Source organism: Pelodiscus sinensis, chromosome 11 (genome assembly GCF_049634645.1).
Source record: "Pelodiscus sinensis isolate JC-2024 chromosome 11, ASM4963464v1, whole genome shotgun sequence".
Lineage (NCBI taxonomy): Eukaryota > Metazoa > Chordata > Testudines > Trionychidae > Pelodiscus > Pelodiscus sinensis.
In genome coordinates, this window is record NC_134721.1 from 44,952,890 (window position 1) to 44,973,753 (window position 20,864).

The 20,864-nt window shown below is 62.2% G+C and overlaps 1 protein-coding gene across 2 annotated transcripts in view; it reads left to right on the forward strand.

Annotated features, from left to right (window-relative positions):
- The window catches only part of CACNA2D2 (calcium voltage-gated channel auxiliary subunit alpha2delta 2), a 425,783-nt gene that overhangs the window by 388,481 nt on the left and 16,438 nt on the right, over window positions 1-20,864 (forward strand). For both annotated transcript variants that reach the window (XM_075939506.1, XM_075939507.1), the window contains 7 exons: window positions 2,384-2,444; window positions 12,391-12,488; window positions 13,650-13,740; window positions 14,287-14,349; window positions 14,462-14,565; window positions 16,061-16,159; window positions 16,538-16,632. In XM_075939506.1, coding sequence (XP_075795621.1) covers window positions 2,384-2,444; window positions 12,391-12,488; window positions 13,650-13,740; window positions 14,287-14,349; window positions 14,462-14,565; window positions 16,061-16,159; window positions 16,538-16,632 — 611 coding nt within the window. The remainder of the gene's footprint in view (window positions 1-2,383; window positions 2,445-12,390; window positions 12,489-13,649; window positions 13,741-14,286; window positions 14,350-14,461; window positions 14,566-16,060; window positions 16,160-16,537; window positions 16,633-20,864) is intronic.

Sequence of the window (20,864 nt, forward strand, 5' to 3'; positions counted from 1 at the left end):
ATCAGGCTGGAAGGGGCTGGGGAGGTCATCACGGCCACTAATGGATGCGTCTGATAAGGTGGGTTTTGCCCACCACAGCTGATGCCCAAATAAATCGGTGGGTCTCTGAGGGGCCACCGGGCTCCTGGCTGGTGTTGGGGATACACACTGACCTGGCCCCCCCCGAGGCGTGTCCCCGTGCAAGGCAATGAGCGAGCGTGGGGAAAACTGACTTCGCGTCCCAGCATTCTCTGCATCTTCTCAGCTGTGTGGCTGGCCGGGGGCCTGGGGAGCGTGTCCCACCCATCAGCCTCTTTCCCCCACTCCCAGCCCACGTCACCAAGGAGAGACAGCCCCACGCCACGGGGACGGCGCAGAAGCGCCTCTGCCAGGCCCCAGCCAAGGGGAGAGGAAAGGCTCGGAGCCCACAGTGATGAGGGAGGGAGGGGCAGAGAGCGGGGACCGATGCCACAAGCAGGCAGAGAGGAAGGGAAGGAAGCTAATGGGAGCGTTGCCCTCAGCCCTGTTCTGTCAGCCTTGAGTTGCCTCCTCCCAGTGCCCTGCAATGGCAATGCTGATGGACTACTTACGAGTGTTTTTGTTTTCCTCTCCTCGTCCTCCTCTCATTGGCTTGTCTCCAGACCCCGCCTTACAGAACACAACAGTCCAACCTATGGCTGTGCTGCCCGGCGGCGGGCGGCGTGGGTCTTGCAATGCACTGTGGGACGGCGGGGCGGGGCGGGGGCCGCCTGCTGACGAGTTACCTGCACGATGGGGCAGGCCAGTGTGAAAAATGAAGATGGGCTGCTGTAGTCGAGCGGGTGTTGTCAGAAAACGGCCTGCAGTGGAGAGCTGGCAACAGCCATCCCCCTGGGCAAGCAAGGCAAAGATCCTGCCCCACTGGGCTACTGTGGGACACTGCCTGGGTTGGGCAGGGGCCGCATGCACCATGGGTTTCCCCCGCCCACCCCGCCTTCCAAACCAGTTGATTTCATCCGGCAGAGGTCCCTCCGTGCCCTTATCTGTAGCTATAGCCCTTGTCTAAGCCAGAATCCAGCCCCAAGGCCACAGGAGGCCAGCCTGAGGGTCCCGCAGTTTGTGTGGCTGAGAGCCCTTGGGCGCAGGCCCTACTCTCGAGTTCCCATCCATTGGCTCCCATGGGATGGCTCCTCTGCCTAAGAGCTCTGAGCCAGGAGTAAAGGAGGCCAAGGAACATCTGTGATTGGGCCAGAAAGCCGGGCTTGTCTCCAAACGCCGGGGCCACGCCCACCGCAAAGGAAAGAGAAACCATCTTTAATAGAACTGGGGACCCCCCCCCCCACTTTCACTGCCCAGTGGCCTGGCGACCCCTTGGCCTCCGTTGTTACTGAAAAACGATGTTTCCCCTTTGGAACGTCGCTCTCAGCCCCCCGCCTGCCGGCTCCTCCTGCATTCCCCACCCCGTCAGATCCTCCCTGGGGCCCGCCCTGTCGGTCTTCAGCAGCACATTGTCCCTTGGGGCAAGTGTGTCCCATTCTCCTAGGCAGCCAGCCCCGGGGTTTACACCGAGAAGGCGCAACAGCCACGTAATGGCGGTGAAAACAGCCGGCACTGGGGAGAGCGCAGAGGGTGCAGAAGAGGGAACATGGGAGTAACATTGTGGTCCCTGACCCGGCAAGAGCCGAAGTGCCAACCCTCCCCTGGAAGAGCAGGCCAGAGCCGCTCTCTTGGCCCCTCCAGAGCCCCCGCCCCCCAGACGCGGAAGGATCATTGCAGCCTGCCCCCGGGGATGGTTATAGCTGAGCTGCAGGCCATTGGCAGCCGCAAGGCAGCAGCGCCCCCACAATGCATTGCGTGTGACTGGCAGTGGGTGGGTAAGTCTTTGGTTGGACTGTCTTCATGAAGGACCCCGCGGGGTTTGGCCATGTTGATGCCTGAACAATGATTTTTGTTGCCAAAAAAATTGTTGTAGTAATTCTCTTCCCACACGAGCACAGCATGCGGTTCCTTTTCGTTGTTGACAATCCTCGAAAGAGAGAGATGCCTGTATGATGTACTGAACATGCACATATATATTCTATATATAAATGTGTGCGCATATATATATGTCTGTGTGTATATGTAACGATACGGCCTGTATTCATACATATGCAACGGAGCAAATATATTGCATTTCAGAGCCCAAACCAACCAAATCATACCCAATCAAATCACCAAAACTTTGTCACGGTGGCAACATATTGGCTATAACTCTCCTTCCCGTGCGATGCTACAGTTACCGACAGAATCCCCCTTCCTTTCTCTCTTGTTCAAAACCAGTCGTTTGATCTCTTTTGTTTGGTCCTTGCGCGCGCTCCTCCTCTGAGACCAAAGCTCCTGCCCTCGTGTGAAACCCCCGCCGGATAACGTTGCCTTTCTGTTGCAGATTTTGAATTCCTGCTGCCCAACAGCTTTGAGTCGGAGGGACATGTTTTCATTGCTCCCAGGTAGCTTTGCGTGTGCGCTTGCTGAGGTGTCCATCGACCCACGCTCTGCCGCTAACCCCGGGACTAGTTCACTCCCCCCCCTCCCATTTCCACCTCCTCCCGCACAAATATCCCCTCTCATCTCCCTCCTCCGGCAGTGACGCCACTCCATAGTGCCTGTCTTACTGTGTCTCTTGTGTGTGTTGTGCACCCCCGTGCCACTCCGAGATGGCAGCTGCTACCTGCCCTCTGTTTTGAAACCCCACCGTGGTTGGCAGCCCGGTCCCATCTCCTGTTCAGTGCCATACACGAGCGCAGCATATATGTATAGCTGTATATACGGTGTATATACGTGTACATATATAGATATAGTTTCTGAAAAGTCTTGCAGAACAGCAGACCGCTCCTGAAGTCATTGTGGACTTGCTGGGGCATCATACAGTCGTGTTAGCTATGAGGATCAGACTCTTCAGTTATGGATAATATTTGACTTCAGTAAAGGCCCTTTTCCAGGAAGGAAAAAGGGCAGTTTTGTTCCGCAGCCAGTGCTGAGTGTCTGCAAACAGTTTCATGATTCCTAGGTGCCCATCAGATAGTTTCAACCAATTGTGTCCAGAGCTGGCCTCGCTCCCTGTGACAATTCCTTGTTCAGCTCACGTGATTGGTTGCCTCAGTCTCATGGCGTTTCTGATCACTGATTGAGTGACCAAACACGTTTGATTATAAACGGCAGAATACTGTGGAGCACTTAACACACTTGGGGCATGAAGGTTTGAAGAAATAATAGTTGGACTAAAGTTTGTGAATGTCTGAAGAGTCACAAATGCTGGGCAGCAGTTCAAACCCTCTTGAAGCCCAGCCAATTGGATAATGCCCTTTTTTTCGTGAAAACTTTACCAATCAATTTGTTCACCCAGCTCCACTCCTATTGAAAATCTAATAGGCTCCTATAAGAATAACTCTAAAAACCTACAGGGCTTAATAGATAAGGCACTCCTTTCTACACGATGATTTTCCTCCTGTAGAATTCTCTAGTAGGGATAGAAATTTGTATTAAAATCGATAGGAAAAAATCTATAGAAATATCGGTCACACTTTTTGCTAAGGGTATATCTATAAACGGCTAGTAAACGGTTAATATATGTTTTAATAAATGGTTGACACAGTTGTAATAGAGTCCAGCAGGTACATAGATTGCTTATAACTACATCTCAGAATTATCTCTAACATCTACCGATGATAGTGATAGATAGCACATGCTACTCATGTCTGTGACATGTTTGTAATATCCATTAATGAATCATTGACTCTCGATAAATGTACCCTTAATATAACATGGGATTCAACTGGGATTATTTTCTTTTAAATGCTGTAGGACTTTTCCAGGAGAGTAATGTTCGTTATGAAGCATAGAGTCAATATTAATGAGATACTTAAGGAGTGAGGAATTTAAACAGACAGTGTCAACTAGTGACATAAAATTTCAAAGCAATTAACACCTCCCCCCCTCGCCCTTTTTGTGAGACTCTAGCGTATGTTATAGCGGTTAGGTGACTCCAGCTTCGGCTCTGAGCATTGAACGTAATTCCTGGCTTTTTATTAAACGTCTGTTGTGTTACCAACGTATTGTTCATGTACGGCCCGATCCACCAGTCCTGAGCTGTGGGCAGTTGGAAATCCAGATCCAAATGATGTGCTTCATAAAGGAGAATTGAAATTTAGAATTGCCTTAGAGTGATTCATTGCATATTAACCACCTTTTTAACAATAAGCAAGAACCTTCCAATTTGAAATTTGTTCTGGGAATGTTCCTTGCTCCAAATTGGTATCCATAAGATGACTCTTCAGAAAAAAAAAAAATAGGCTCTTGTGTTATTGCTTTCTAACCTACAAGCCCTAGGCTATCGCTGGGGACCAAAAGGACTGTAAGATGTCCCGGGAGAACCATACGAGATTGGGTGATTGTCAATATGACGGTGTGATTGATTGATATTCCATCAATTCTAATATGTCCCCTGGCGATTTTCAGAAACCATATATAACATATCGATATCTCAGTGCGTGTGTGAGCACATATATCTGTACGCATTTGTGTAGCTATATAGGTGACGGTAGTTAAAGATGACCTGTAGATCTTTGAGCAGCCAAGGGGGGTGGGAACCGACTCTGCATTCTACCTGTCACGTGGAAAGCTTAGAAAGTGGGAGGGAACGACAGCTTCCAACGTGCCGGTGGAGTGGTAAGAGGAGACTTGGGGTGTGTCTACACTGCACCGTTAGTCCAGAATAACGGCCGTTATCCCGGAAAAACAATACCAGCGTCCACACTGCAATTGAGTTATTTCGAAAGAAAATTGAAATAACGGGAGGGCGTTTTCCGACGTTGGTAAACCTCATTCCATGGGGGATAACGCCTCTTCCGAAAAAGCTCTTTTGGGGGAGGGGGGTGTGGACCCTCTACCGCTGCTATATTGAAATAGCCTCCCCACGGCCATGCTCAGTTGTTCCTCCCCAGGACCCCTTGGGCCTCTACATCGAGATAGCACGTCTACACTAGGGAAGCCTGCCCCAAACTAATTTTGTGGCTTCCCTGTAGTGTGGACGCTCTATTTTCGAAATAAGCTATTTCGGAAGCTATCTTCTGTTACAGCTTGTTCCGAAATAAGCTTGCAGTGTAGACGCACCCTTAGACCTTCCCCAGTGCAACAGGAAATTCAGACCTTGTGCTTCCCCACACAGAGAGGGTACTTGAAGCCCTTACAGAGCCTCAAGATGCACCTTCTCACACACACACACACACACACACACACACACACGCGCGCGCACTGCTAGTGCTGTGATACCGGCAGCAGACATGCCCCGTACAGAGGTATCCATGCGGCTGCTCTTCTGGAGTCCAACCCGTCCGAGCACCACAGCGCCATCCGGACAGTTGTGCACAAAAGCGTCTGCTCACAAGAGCCCTAGTCGGATCCTTGTATGCACCGCAACCCGGCGACGTCGGATCCTTGTACGCACCGCAACCCGGCGACGTCGGATCCCTGCACGCACCGCAACCCGGCGACGTCGGATCCTTGCACACACCGCAACCCGGCGACGTTGGATCCCTGCACGCACTGCAACCCAGCGACGTCGGATCCTTGTACGCACCGCAACCCGGCGACGTCGGATCCTTGTATGCACCGCAAGCCAGTGACGTCAGATCTCTGCATGCGCTGCCCCCCGGCAACGTCAGATCCCTGCACGCACCACAACCCGGCAACGTCAGATCCTTGTATGCACCATGAGCCAGTGACGTCAGATCTCTGCATGCGCCGCCCCCCCGGCGACGTCGGATCCCTGTACGCGCCAGCGACGTCGGATCCCTGCACATGCCGCCACCAGGTGACGTCGGATCCTTGTATGCGCCGCCACCCAGCGACGTCGGATCCCTGCACACTCCGCCCCCCGGCAACGTCAGATCCCTGCACACGCCGCCACCCAGTGGACACACCTCAACTTGACTCCCTGCCTCAAATCTGTGAAAGTGGGAGAGTGAATAGTTTGTGGCTTTCCAATCCAGGGATCTGCAGAGACTCTGCCTGGACCCCCTCAGGGCGCCGGCCTCTGCTGGAACTGGGATTCCGTAACTTTCCTCTTCCTCCCCTTATGCAGATCCCAAATTGTGCATCAGGCCGCGCCAGACTCAGGAGCCTTCCCAAAGTCGTCCATGCGTGGCTCTTGGTATTGGCCCCCGACTGGTCTTCAAGCTTTTCTCCGCAGCCACAAAGGCCAGAACTTCCTGTTCTGAACATCGGGTGCCGAGCTTCCCCTGCGCCCCAGGCCTGCGGGAGCTGGCGATTCCAGAAGAGAACCCCGACTGTTGCGAGCCTGGCGACGAAATCGGGAGCGCTGGCAGTGCTGCTGCACGTGGTCAGAAGCTGCAGAGCTGCCCATGGGTTCCCCGCCTCTTTCTTTCCTTCTCCCCAGGAGGCACTCACGCCGACACGGGAACCAAGCTCACGAAGGCCAGGCCTGCTGATCTGAGCCCCAGAGCTGGGCCAGCTGTGTGTCCCGCAGTGCGGTAGGGCAGAGTGACACCAAGTCGGGGTTCCCCCAAATCCTGCAGCCCGTAGCAGCAAGAACAGACTCCGCCAGCCCCAGAAAATAGAGAGGGGTTATTGCTCCTCCAGGCTACAGCACAGCATAGACATGATGTGGCTACAGGAGTCTGGGCCAGGATGCCTCAGATCCTTTGGGTTGGGGGGGGCCATCACCCCCCTAGACCTCCAGCCCTTAGTTTAGGCTGACTCCTTCATGTTCCCCAGCCAGCAGCTGCCCCTTCCGCCAAAACCTCCCTTCCTTTGTTCCCTGCCTGCCCTCAACCGGTCGGATAGGTTGGGTCTTTTTGCCTACCTGACTTAAGGCAGCCGTCCTGCTGGGCAGTGCTACAGGTACCGGCCAGCAGGGGTCACCCCAACCCCCACACAGCCACCAGTGGATACCCAGAGGGTATGGTCTGCCCACTACATCACAGGCAGTGTTCCCTCTAAGCTGAGCGCTTGTGCGGTGCCCAGAAGAGATTCAGATGCCGCCCAGCTGATTAGCAGAGCGCCCACAGCACCCAGAGCCAGCAGCATGTGCATCTTTTGGTGGTGCACATCCGCACATGCCTTGGTGCACAGAACAAAATGTATTCCACGCATCACTGGAAAAACTTAGAGAGACCACTGCTCTAGGGTCACCTCCGGGTCCGGCAGTGGAGAGAGCCGGCTGTCCTCATTAGCCGGGTGTTGTGAGAGGCTGCCGCTCCACGGTGGTCTCAGACCCCCACGCGTTCTCAGTGGGCACCCCGATAGCTGGCCAGCTCCTCTCCTGTGGGCCCAGATCTGCCTTCCTTCCTAGGACAATTGATCCTTCCACATGAACACGGGGGGTTAAAACAAACGGTGATCATGGAACTGATGGAACAAGGCTAGAAACCCCCGCGGGCCCCACCCTGTCCCGTGCATGGGGAGCTCAGCCGCAGTCCCAGCCGGGGAGGCCAGTACACGGGCGCCTCCCCACGCACTGTGCACCTGGGAGGCACCAGCAGCCGGGACCTGCGCCCCGTGGCGCCTGACCCTGGAGTGACGGCAGCAAAGGGCACTCTCGGGCCAGCGTCACCCTCGTGCGGCGCGCGATCCCAGCCTCCCGAGACCATCGCCGCGATGAGGCTGTTGGCTCTGGGAGTCCCCGGTTTGGTCCCTCACCACAGCCACGATGGCAGCTCTCACCCCCGCGCTCCAGGGCACAAGGAGCCTGGCGTGATCGCGGCCGCCTGGCTCCAAGGGCCATGGCGGCTGGACGTTGGGCGAGCCCGGCAGCGGCCATCGGGGGAGTAGCACCAGCGTGGCCGCTGGGTTCCCGTTCCAGCACGGTGCCTTGCAGCCAGCCGTGCTGGGAAGACAGCGACTCTCAGCAGGGGCTGGTGTGGCCCCAAGGAGCTCTCCCCGTGCTCCGGGCAAACCTAGACTGAGCCAAAGGCACTCCAGGGAACTGCATCCCGAGCAGTGTCAAGCAGCGGATGGTGCGCTTTACCCCAGCTGAGAACCCCGCCTGTGACACACAGACAGCGGGGCAATCACACATCACACACCAGCAACCATACCCCACACGCGCTCACAGCTGGGCAATCACACCTCACACACACTCACAGAGGGACCATCACACCTCATAACTGGGCAGTCACACCTCATGCACACTCCCAGTGGAGCAATCACACACATACAACACCAATCACACCTCACAGACGGACAAACACACACCGACAATCACACCTCACAGACGGACAAACACACACCGACAATCACACCTCACAGACGGACAAACACACACCGACAATCACACCTCACAGACGGACAAACACACACCGACAATCACACCTCACAGACAGACAAACACACACCGACAATCACACCTCACAGACGGACAAACACACACTGACAATCACACCTCACAGACGGACAAACACACACCGACAATCACACCTCACAGACGGACAAACACACACCGACAATCACACCTCCTCACCCAGTTTCTTTTTCTAAACTATCCGTGACCTTCGTTTTCTAGTGCCCGGGCTGCAGGCCTGCGGTGCAAGAGCAGCGCGTGAGGGGCTGGCACAACTGTTGACCCCTGGGGGGTTCTGTCCCACACAAACTCATCTACGCCAGATGTTCCCACTCTGCACGGCTGATCCAGCACCTACCTCTCTATCGAGGTACCGCGACGCGCCACGAGAACCCGTCCGTCCGTCTGTCTGTGTGCACCGACGCGGGCAAAGCCTGGCCGGGACGAGAGCCGCGCCATGGGGACGTGGTGTGACGGGCCGGGCCGGGTCTGGGCACAGCTGAGGGCATCCACTCAGGGCGAATTGCTCAGATTCGGGGCTCCTTACAGCCCCAGACTGGAGACCTCTCCAAACAGGCCACACACCAGTCCCACCGAGCGCTCAGCTTCCTGCCTGAAGCCTCACGAGCAAAACACCTCCGACACCCCAGCAATATCCGTGCCCCAGATGGCCCCGGGCCTCATACACAGGTGGGGGGTCCTAGCACCCAATCCCACCTCCCCCGAACGAGTTCTGTCCGGTCCCAAGAAACCAGCCACAGATCCCTGGTCAATTTACCCTTTGGACCTTACCCACAAATCACGCTGGGCCAATCCTTTAGCATCTAACAACTAAAGGTTTATTACTACAATAAAGAAAAGCCTGAGAGTACGGCTGTTAAGGGATAGTACGTTACATGCATCGAATCTCCCAGTTCTCGACGCAGGCTCTAGCAGAGATGTTACAGCTGCTGGCTTAAAAGTCCTTGTTGCGCATCCTATAGCAGGATGGGTTCACACTTCTTCCCAGCTCGTGATTCCCTGCGAGGCGGCAGCTGGGGTCAGAAGCAGATCTGAAGACCAAGATGGAGTCAGCCACATGGCCTATTTATCCCTCCTTCCTGGTCTCTTCTTGGCTGCAGCAGGTCACCTGGCCCATGGCCTATCCCTGTGTCTCCTGCTGGTAGCCCCTAGGTATGAGTCACCATTCTCGAGGTGTGTCCTTGGCCTATCGAGGGCTATTGTTCCAGAGCTTTGCTCATTAGCATGTCAATAGGCAAACATTCCTGGCCCATTACTCAACCACAGACAGCGAAATATTCAGTACTCATACAAAGTCCATGCTTATAACTCCACACACAGACATTACACAGTCACATGAATAGCATATGCAGAATCAGAAGAAAGTAAGCTTCTGTTTGACACCTCACACGGCCCCCTTTGTGCCATTTTTGCGGCCAACACCCCTGCCATGGGTGCAGCAGTGATCTGGCTTCTTCCCTAAAATTCAGTAATGTGACACGTGGTGCCGACAGTGGGCCAGAGCCTGGTGCTGTCGCCCGCCTTCTCCCCAGAGAGGAGTTCCCCAGTGCGCTGGCGGCACGCCTGGCTCTTGCTGGGGTGGCCGGCCTGGGGGGCGCGTGGCTCGCTGTGACGGCAGCGTACGAAGGGGGGCCGATCTGTCAGCGCACGGGAGAGGCTGAGCGCTCGGTTTATGCACTTCCACCACTCCCTGGCTCTGGCCGTCCCCAGGCTGCTTCACACGAACCCTCTGAGAGAGCCAGGTAGGTAGAGCCATGGGCAATCTACTGAGCCGTGCGCCCTGGCTCCGCACACAGCCATGGCCGGTCCTCCGCCTGCCCGGAGAACTCCTGGGCGTGGGGGGTGGCGGTCCTTTTGCAAACATCGAAACAGCTGCTGGCCTTTGGGCAGGCGGGTGCTTCTGAGGCCCCCACGCCCTGGGTAGCCACCATGTCATTGCATAAACACATCTGCACCCTTAGGAACATCCGTCCGCCCCGATGCCACCTGTAGGGGTAAACTGAGGTATTCCCTATGCCACCAAACCTCATTAACCAGGACGGCAAGCTCAGAGCTGGCGGCCTCCCGGCTTTGGGAAGGCGTCTCGCCGGCGTGGGCCTGCCGCGGAGACAGGGGGGTCCCCGCATCCTAGGCATTTCCGTGGGGCACCGCCAGGCCCCCAGCATGAGACAACCGAGTGTCTGGAGAGAGGTACCTGTGCTGGGGGAATCCCGGGGGATGCCTCCCAGCTTCCCTGTGGCCAGCGGAGACTTCGCTTATCAAGCCCTGAGCCCCTTCTGGGCTTTGCCGCGGCACCTGGAAGCATCTTGTCTCCTGCCGCAGCCGCAGCCGCAGCCGCAGCCGTGTCGACGGGGCGTGTTTTGGAGCAGGCTCCTCGGCGCATGAGGCTGTCAGACACCGGACCACGTCCGCCTCCTCCCGCCCTGCGCCCAGCTCCCGCCATGGTCCCAGCTTTCCTCGCCGGCTTGCTGACGCCTCCGGGGCGGGGGCAGAGACGTCCCCGGGACGCGGCTACACCCGTTAGCTGGAGTTTGCAGCTGCAGGCACAGAGTGATTCAGTGGCGCCTTCGTTTTGCTGAGAGCAAAGCGCCCGCTGGCTGCTGTCGGCCAATGGAGAGTTCGGTGACTTTTCCGAGGCCCCCCTAACCCGTTGATTCACTGCGCAGAGAGCAGGGACCAGCGACTGGATTGTAAACTGTAACTGCCTGGCCCTCTGCCTTGGTAAGAGCCCGGCTTAGGCAGGCCAGCAAAGAGCGCGTCTGGTGCGCCGAGACCTGCGTGAGAGATGCCCGCCCGTGCCCATAGCAAGAGAGGTGAGTTTGAAGATCTTTTACGGCCCTTCCAGCTGGCATCACTGCCAAACCGTGTCCTTCTGTGCCAGGGGCAGGGGCGGATATAGGGCAGGGCGAACGGGGCGGCCGCCCCGGGCCCCGCGCTTCAAAAAGCCCCACGTATGCTTTTTGAAGGGGGGCCCCGCGAAATTATGCTGCCCGCAAAACGGTCATCTGCCCCTGGCCAGGGGCACTGCCTTTGGGAGGCCACCGTGCTCGGGGAGTAAGTCCCCAGCTTTGCCGGGTGGCTCCATCTCCCCGTGACAGGATGCTGCTCCTGGCTACTTCCCACTGCCCATACGGGAGTGCTGGTTGCCCCTCCTGCTCGCAAAGCAGCAGCCGTGTGCCGTCAGATCGCCCGGACCCCAGTCTCGGGCGCCAGCACTGGTGGTTCCTCTGCGATATTCCACCCCGAGGACACGCGTGGCTCTTTTCTGGTTGCCGAGCAAACCCATTGCCTGGCAGTGCCTCCGGGGGCGGCTGGTCTGCGTGTCAAGAGAAGTTGCTTTGGCGTCTGGCACCGTCACGCTCTCGCCCTCCTGGGCCTGCCCAGCTGAGCCCTGGTCCATTGGCCGCCGAGCCCAGGGCACAGGAAGGAGCCCCCAGCAGCTGCCCAGAGCACGGATGGGGCTGGGATCCGACGGCATGAACGTGTCACCATCCAGCGCCTGCCCACGGACTCCATGTGCCGACGGGAAGTCGGAGAGCAGCCAGCGATCCCTGGCTGAGCCGAGCAGGCGTGGTGCAATCGTCGGGCACAGCGACCGCTCCCAGGGACCCTCCCCTCGGTGACGTTGACAAGCCTGGAGGGTCGGGGCTGTTACCAGCCTGCTCCCGGGGTGTTGGAGGGCCTGGCTGAGCGGGGACCCAGCCAGCCAGCAGCCGTCCCTGGCCTAGAGTGGATGTGGCTGCCAAATCAGCTGTCTCCACTGCAGTTGGCGCGTCACCCTTTCGGACACTTCCCGTGGGGCGGGGCCGATGGGGCGGGGCATCCTGAGCACGCGGGGTCTGGGGGGACGCACGTGCCTCCACACAGCCCTGCCGGCCTCCTGGGGGGGATGCGCATCCCCCGAGTGTCCCGCAGGCACCTGCTCCCCGGCCCCGCTTCACGCACGCCTACCTATGCCCCAGTCACCTCCGCCCCACAGCCCGGGCACCCCCAGCATTGCCCCGTTCTCAGCGGGAGGAGAAGGGCCGTCCCTTTTTCCGCCTTCCAAACGCCAAATCTTTTCACCCTCATCCCAGAGAATATTGCAAAGACCTCGACCTGTCGGACAACAACACGGAGTTCCTGGAAAACTTTATCGCCCTCATGGAAAAGGTGACCCCCGACTCCAAGCAGTGTAAGTAGCGGGGCCAGCTGGGCAGAGCGGGCCTGGGCTGCGGGGGGGTCGGGACGGGTCACAGCAGGCTGGGGGGATGAACACGGGAGATGCTGTTAATGAGGCCCATGGAGACTGGCAGCGCCAAGGGCAGCTGGCCCAGCAGGCTGGGACACAAGCCATTGACATCTGGCAGGGGCCACGGGGCAGGGCGGAGGGGCACTGGCAGGGGCCGCAGGGCAGGGGGTCATTGGCAGGGGCCACAGGGTGGAGGGGCACTGGCAAGGGCCGCAGGGCAGGGGGTCACTGGCAGGGGCCACAGGGTGGAGGGGCACAGGCAGGGGCCGCAGGGCAGGGGGTCACTGGCAGGGGCCGCAGGGCAGGGGGTCACTGGCAGGGGCCACAGGGTGGAGGGGCACTGGCAAGGGCCGCAGGGCAGGGGGTCACTGGCAGGGGCCACAGGGTGGAGGGGCACAGGCAGGGGCCGCAGGGCAGGGGGTCACTGGCAGGGGCCGCAGGGCAGGGGGTCACTGGCAGGGGCCACAGGGTGGAGGGGCACAGGCAGGGGCCGCAGGGCAGGGGGTCACTGGCAGGGGCCGCAGGGCAGGGGGTCACTGGCAGGGGCCACAGGGCGGAGGGGCACAGGCAGGGGCCGCAGGGCAGGGGGTCACTGGCAGGGCCGTGCAGGGAGAGCCGAGGCCTGGGCTAGCTGTAGGTCAGGACTAGACCCCTTGGCAGCGATGCCTGCCTGTCTGCTGGCTGCCCGGAGTCCCTGCCCTGCTCACCCTGCCCTGGCCCCGTGGCTCCATGGGTGTGGCCCAGCGGTGCGCGTGTCCCGGGCCGCTCAAGGAGGGCGCTCGGTGGTTCGGGGAGCTGCACCGCTGGCTGCTACGCGGGAGCCCCGAAGTCAGGGCCTGCCGGGCCCTTCTCCAGCCCCAACTCCCTCGTGGCTGGGGCAGGACGGCTTGGGAGCCACGGAAGAGCCCACATCCTGCCTCCAGGGCTTGTGCCGGGATCCAGCTGCCAGGACAGCCCAGAGAGGGGCGCTGGGCACAGGGAGGAAAGGCAGCCGGAGGGCGAAGGGACCCCTCCCTCCTGCACCTGGGGCGGGGCCCCTGGGCAGGAAGCTGGGCAGGTTGGGAGGCTCCGAGCCTCCCTGATCTCCCCCCCGTTGCTTTCCAGGCGACAACTTCCTCCTCCACAACCTGATCCTGGACACGGGCATCACGCAGCAGCTGGTGGACAGGGTGTGGAAGGACCAGGACCTCAGCACGTAGGCACAGCCCCATGGCCGGGGCCAGTCCAGCCAAGCCCCTAGGGCCAGGGCCCACCTGGGGCCCCAGCTGGGAGGCAGGGCCCTGCGGGAAGGGGCCCTGGAGCGCGGGCTGGGGACAGTACCAGCCTCAGAGGCTGTGACCTCAGAGCCATTCGCCAAGCGAGACTCCAGCCGCCCCCGGCCAGGTTTCAGAGCGAACGCTGGTGCTAACGGGCGCCTCCCAGTGGCAGACAGGGCACTGTGCGAGGAAGCTCACAGCCCCTGGAGGCTGGCGTGGGCCCATTGCTCTAACGGCGTGCACTCCTCGAGCCGGGCCCTGCTGTGGGGAGCGCTGAGCCCCCAGCCCCCAAACGCCCCCAAGCCAAGGCAGACGCACAGGGACTCCGCGGAGCAGTCGCTTTGCCGTGGCAGATGCCCAGAGGCCCTGGTGACGGGCAGGAGGGAGAGCCCCGAGCGGGAAGTGAGGGCAGTGCTGGGGGGGTAGGGAGCCCGGGCCCCTCTGGCCAGCAGTCACGCCCCGCGCTCCTGTCCGTCTCCCTGCAGGTACAGCCTCCTGGCCGTGTTCGCAGCCACCGACGGCGGCATCACCCGCCTTTTCCCTAACAAGTAAGTGGCCTCCAGGCCCCGGTGGCCCCCGCCCGGTCTGCCTGCGGGTGGCACCGCAGCACACGGCCCCACGGACGGCCCCGCTGACCCGGGGCGCTTCTCCCCCCTCCAGAGCGGCCGACGACTGGGACGAGGACCCCGAGCCCTTCAATGCCAGCTTCTATCGGCGGAGCCTGGACAACAAGGGGTACATCTTCAAACCACCCTACCGGGAGCGTGAGTACCGCCCTGCACTGGCACGGCAGGGGCGCGCCCAGCCCCGCCCACCCCCTGGAGCCCCCTGGGCTCAGCGGCTTTGCAGAGGGGAGAGAGCAATGGCTCTCGGGGCCTGGAGCTGCAGGCCCTGCCTAGGGAACATGCCTGAGATCTGGCCCTGGGCAGCTTCCCCTCTTGGGATCTGCAGGTTCAATCCCCTGGTGCGTTGCACAGGCATTTTGCACGAGTGTCACCCGCCGGTGGCGAGGAGCCCTCTCCTGGAGCTGGGAATGGTGAGCAAGGTGCCCAGCAGTACAGGGCCTGCAGCATCCCTCGGCCAGGCTGCAGGCACCGGTGCTGGAGAGCCGGGAGGCATTCCTGCCGCCCACGCTGCAGGGAAGATGGTCGTGGACAGAGCAAGGTGCCCGGATGCTTGTTGGTGCTTCTGCAGCGTCCCGGCGGATCCGTGGGCTGGAGCAATCGGAGGCTTAGGAGACTTTTCAGCTTAGAAAAGAGGAGACTGAGGGGGGATACAATAGGGGTCTATAAAATCATCACTGGTGTGGAAAAATGAGTAAGGAAAAGTTATTTACTTGTTCCCATAGCTCAAGAACTAGGGGTCACCGAATGAAATGAATAGGCAGCAGATTTCAAACAAACAAAGGGAAGTGTTTCTTCTTGCAGCACACAGTCAACCTGTGGAACTCCTCGCTAGAGGATGTTAGGAAGACCAGGACTTTAACAGGGTTCAAAAAAGAACCAGGTAGATTCATGGTGGTTCGGTCCATCAGTGGCTGTTAGCCAGGCTGGGCAGGGAGGGTGTCCCTGGCCTCTGTTTGTCAGAGGCTGGGAATGGGCGAATGGTGCTGGGGTATCTGGCATTGGCCACTGTCGGCAGACGGGACACTGGGCTGATGGACCTTTGGTCTGACCCAGTCTGGCCGTTCTTGTGTTCTTAAAGTAAGGCAGTGTGGGACCATTCCTGGTGGGGCAGGGCAGGACCATTCCCCAAGGGGCGGGGTGGGGCAGGACCATTCCCCGGGGGTGGGGTGGGGCAGGACCATTCCCCGAGGGGCAGGGTGGGGCAGGACCATTCCCCGGGGGTGGGGTGGGGCAGGACCATTCCCCAAGGGGCAGGGCGGGGCAGGACCATTCCCCGGGGGTGGGGTGGGGCAGGACCATTCCCCAAGGGGCGGGGCGGGGCAGGACCATTCCCCGGGGTTGGGGCAAGGCAGGACCATTCCCCAAGGGGCAGGGCAGTAAATTCTCCATCACTGACAACTCTCAAGCCCAGCCCGGATGGTTTCCAAAAGGGGCAGTGGATGGTTCCGGGGCAGGGCTCTGGCTCTGGTACCCAGGGGCCCAGACGAGATGATCACAAAGGTCCCATCTGGCCTTGGATTCTGTACGTCTCAGACACTTCCCGGGATGGAGCCTGGCCCCCCGCCGACGGGCCTTCCCAGGTGATCCCTGCGTCTCAGGTGGCCTCAGTCTCCCTCCCGTCTCGTCCCCACAGCCGGTTTCCAAGGCCTGGAGCTGGAGAACAACACCATCGGGATCCTGGTCAGCACGGCCGTGGAGCTCAGCATCGGCGGGCGGACCCTGAAGCCAGCAGGTCCGGGTGCCTGGGGAGATGTCTGAGCCCCTGCCCGCGCATCCCATGGACTGTCCGGGCCCAGCCTGTGGGGACACCCCTCTGTCCCGCCCTGGGCTCTCTCTCAACCCCGGCGCAGTGGGTCTCCCCCTTTCGCGCCAGTCGGGCCTGCAGGGCTGCCCCAGTGAGCTCCCAGCTCTAGGCTGAGATCTCTGTCCCATCGATGCGGGGCGGCCCCCGTCTGGCTCCACCCCCTCCCTCTGGCTCTGGGGGAAGTCGCAGGCTGATCCTGAGTCTTCAGCACCACTGAGTCCAGCCCCTGTGATTTAGCACCTGGGGCAATGCGGGAGGGAAGGAGCCACTCGGTGCCCGTCCCACGCCCTCCTTCCCTCTCCCCAGTGGTTGGCCTGAAGCTGGACCTGGAGGCTTGGGCTGAAAAGTTCAAAATCCTGGCAAGCAATCAGACAGACCGGGATCAGATGGGAATGCGCCGGGTGAGTGACTCCCGCCAGCCGCCCTGCCCCTCCGCAGGCCGGTTCCCCCTTTCCCCACCCCTCCTTCCTCCGCAGGCCGGTTCCCCCTTTCCCCGCCCCTCCTTCCTCCGCAGGCTGGCTCCCCCTTTCCCCACCCCTCCTTCCTCCGCAGGCCGGTTCCCCCTTTCCCCGCCCCTCCTTCCTCCGCAGGCCGGTTCCCCCTTTCCCCGCCCCTCCTTCCTCCGCAGGCCGGTTCCCCCTTTCCCCGTCCCCTCCGTCCTCCGCAGGCCGGTTCCCCCTTTCCCCGTCCACTCCGTCCTCCGCAGGCCGGTTCCCCCTTTCCCCGTCCCCTCCTTCCTCCGCAGGCCGGTTCCCCCTTTCCCCGTCCCCTCCATCCTCCGCAGGCCTGATCCCCCTTTCCCCGTCCCCTCCATCCTCCACAGGCCGGTTCCCCCTTTCCCCGTCCCCTCCATCCTCCGCAGGCCTGATCCCCCTTTCCCCGTCCCCTCCATCCTCCACAGGCCGGTTCCCCCTTTCCCCGTCCCCTCCATCCTCCACAGGCCGGTTCCCCCTTTCCCCGTCCCCTCCGTCCTCCGCAGGCCTGATCCCCCTTTCCCCGTCCCTCCGTCCTCCGCAGGCCGGTTCCCCCTTTCCCCGTCCCCTCCGTCCTCCGCAGGCCTGATCCCCCTTTCCCCGTCCCCTCCATCCTCCGCAGGCCGGTTCCCCCTTTCCCCGTCCCCTCCGTCCTCCGCAGGCCTGATCCCCCTTTCCCCGTCCCCTCCATCCTCCGCAGGCCGGTTCCCCCTTTCCCCGTCCCCTCCGTCCTCCGCAGGCCGGTTCCCCCTTTCCCCGTCCCCTCCGTCCTCCGCAGGCCTGATCCCCCTTTCCCCGTCCCCTCCGTCCTCCGCAGGCCGGTTCCCCCTTTCCCCGTCCCCTCCGTCCTCCGCAGGCCTGATCCCCCTTTCCCCGTCCCCTCCATCCTCCGCAGGCCGGTTCCCCCTTTCCCCGTCCCCTCCATCCTCCGCAGGCCGGTTCCCCCTTTCCCCGTCCCCTCCTTCCTCCGCAGGCCTGATCCCCCTTTCCCCGTCCCCTCCGTCCTCCGCAGGCCGGTTCCCCCTTTCCCCGTCCCCTCCGTCCTCCGCAGGCCTGATCCCCCTTTCCCCGTCCCCTCCATCCTCCGCAGGCCGGTTCCCCCTTTCCCCGTCCCCTCCATCCTCCGCAGGCCGGTTCCCCCTTTCCCCGTCCCCTCCTTCCTCCGCAGGCCGGTTCCCCCTTTCCCCACCCCTCCGTCCTCCGCAGGCCGGTTCCCCCTTTCCCCGTCCCCTCCATCCTCCGCAGGCCTGATCCCCCTTTCCCCGTCCCCTCCTTCCTCCGCAGGCCGGTTCCCCCTTTCCCCACCCCTCCGTCCTCCGCAGGCCGGTTCCCCCTTTCCCCACCCCTCCTTCCTCCGCAGGCCGGTTCCCCCTTTCCCCGTCCCCTCCGTCCTCCGCAGGCCGGTTCCCCCTTTTTCCACCCCTCCGTCCTCCGCAGGCCGGTTCCCCCTTTCCCCGTCCCCTCCATCCTCCGCAGGCCGGTTCCCCCTTTCCCCGTCCCCTCCATCCTCCGCAGGCCGGTTCCCCCTTTCCCTGTCCCCTCCGTCCTCCGCAGGCCGGTTCCCCCTTTCCCCGTCCCCTCCGTCCTCCGCAGGCCGGTTCCCCCTTTCCCTGTCCCCTCCGTCCTCCGCAGGCCGGTTCCCCCTTTCCCCGCCCCTCCGTCCTCTGCAGGCCGGTTCCCCCTTTCCCCGCCCCCTCCGTCCTCCGCAGGCCGGTTCCCCCTTTCCCCGTCCCCTCCGTCCTCCGCAGGCCGGTTCCCCCTTTCCCCGCCCCTCCGTCCTCCGCAGGCCGGTTCCCCCTTTCCCCGTCCTCCGTCCTCCGCAGGCCGGTTCCCCCTTTCCCCGTCCCTCCGTCCTCTGCAGGACGGTTCCCCCTTTCCCCGTCCCCTCCGTCCTCCGCAGGCCGGTTCCCCCTTTCCCCATCCCCTCCGTCCTCCGCAGGCCGGTTCCCCCTTTCCCCACCCTCCGTCCTCCGCAGGCCGGTTCCCCCTTTCCCCGTCCCCTCCGTCCTCCACAGGCCGGTTCCCCCTTTCTCCATCCCCTCCGTCCTCCGCAGGCCGGTTCCCCCTTTCCCCACCCTCCGTCCTCCGCAGGCCGGTTCCCCCTTTCCCCACCCTCCTTCCTCCGCAGGCCGGTTCCCCCTTTCCCCGTCCCCTCCGTCCTCCGCAGGCCGGTTCCCCCTTTCCCCGTCCCCTCCGTCCTCCGCAGGCCGGTTCCCCCTTTCCCCGTCCCCTCCGTCCTCCGCAGGCCGGTTCCCCCTTTCCCCGCCCCTCCGTCCTCCGCAGGCCGGTTCCCCCTTTCCCCGTCCCCTCCATCCTCCGCAGGCCGGTTCCCCCTTTCCCCACCCTCCGTCCTCTGCAGGACGGTTCCCCCTTTCCCCACCCCTCCGTCCTCCGCAGGCCGGTTCCCCCTTTCCCTGTCCCCTCCGTCCTCCGCAGGCCGGTTCCCCCTTTCCCCACCCCTCCATCCTCCGCAGGCCGGTTCCCCCTTTCCCCGTCCCCTCCGTCCTCCGCAGGCCGGTTCCCCCTTTCCCCGCCCCTCCGTCCTCCACAGGCCGGCTCCCCCTTTCCCCGTCCCCTCCGTCCTCCGCAGGCCGGTTCCCCCTTTCCCCGTCCCCTCCGTCCTCTGCAGGCCGGTTCCCCCTTTCCCCGTCCCCTCCGTCCTCTGCAGGCCGGTTCCCCCTTTCCCCGTCCCCTCCATCCTCCGCAGGCCGGTTCCCCTTTTCCCCACCCCTCCGTCCTCCGCAGGCCGGTTCCCCCTTTCCCCGTCCCCTCCGTCCTCCGCAGGCCGGTTCCCCCTTTCCCCACCCTCCGTCCTCTGCAGGACGGTTCCCCCTTTCCCCACCCCTCCGTCCTCCGCAGGACGGTTCCCCCTTTCCCCACCCCTCCGTCCTCCGCAGGCCTGTTCCCCCTTTCCCCACCCCTCCGTCCTCCGCAGGCCGGTTCCCCCTTTCCCCACCCCTCCGTCCTCCGCAGGCCGGTTCCCCCTTTCCCCGTCCCCTCCGTCCTCCGCAGGCCGGTTCCCCCTTTCCCCGCCCCTCCGTCCTCCGCAGGCCGGTTCCCCCTTTCCCCGTCCCCTCCATCCTCCGCAGGCCGGTTCCCCCTTTCCCCACCCTCCGTCCTCTGCAGGACGGTTCCCCCTTTCCCCACCCCTCCGTCCTCCGCAGGCCGGTTCCCCCTTTCCCTGTCCCCTCCGTCCTCCGCAGGCCGGTTCCCCCTTTCCCCGTCCCCTCCGTCCTCCGCAGGACGGTTCCCCCTTTCCCCACCCCTCCGTCCTCCACAGGCCGGTTCCCCCTTTCCCCGTCCCCTCCGTCCTCCGCAGGCCGGTTCCCCCTTTCCCCACCCTCCGTCCTCTGCAGGACGGTTCCCCCTTTCCCCGTCCCCTCCGTCCTCCGCAGGACGGTTCCCCCTTTCCCCACCCTCCGTCCTCCGCAGGACGGTTCCCCCTTTCCCCACCCTCCGTCCTCCGCAGGCCGGTTCCCCCTTTCCCCGTCCCCTCCGTCCTCCACAGGCCGGTTCCCCCTTTCCCCGTCCCCTCCGTCCTCCGCAGGCCGGTTCCCCCTTTCCCCACCCTCCGTCCTCTGCAGGACGGTTCCCCCTTTCCCCACCCCTCCATCCTCCGCAGGCCGGTTCCCCCTTTCCCCACCCTCCGTCCTCTGCAGGACGGTTCCCCCTTTCCCCACCCCTCCTTCCTCCGCAGGCCGGTTCCCCCTTTCCCCGTCCCCTCCGTCCTCCACAGGCCGGTTCCCCTTTTCCCTGTCCCCTCCGTCCTCCGCAGGCCGGTTCCCCCTTTCCCCACCCTCCGTCCTCCGCAGGCCGGTTCCCCCTTTCCCCACCCCTCCTTCCTCCGCAGGCCGGTTCCCCCTTTCCCCGTCCCCTCCGTCCTCCACAGGCCGGTTCCCCTTTTCCCTGTCCCCTCCGTCCTCCGCAGGCCGGTTCCCCCTTTCCCCACCCCTCCTTCCTCCGCAGGCCGGTTCCCCCTTTCCCCACCCCTCCGTCCTCCGCAGGCCGGTTCCCCCTTTCCCCGCCCCTCCATCCTCCGCAGGCCGGTTCCCCCTTTCCCCGCCCCTCCGTCCTCCGCAGGCCGGTTCCCCCTTTCCCCGTCCCTCCGTCCTCCGCAGGCCGGTTCCCCCTTTCCCCGCCCCTCCGTCCTCCGCAGGCCG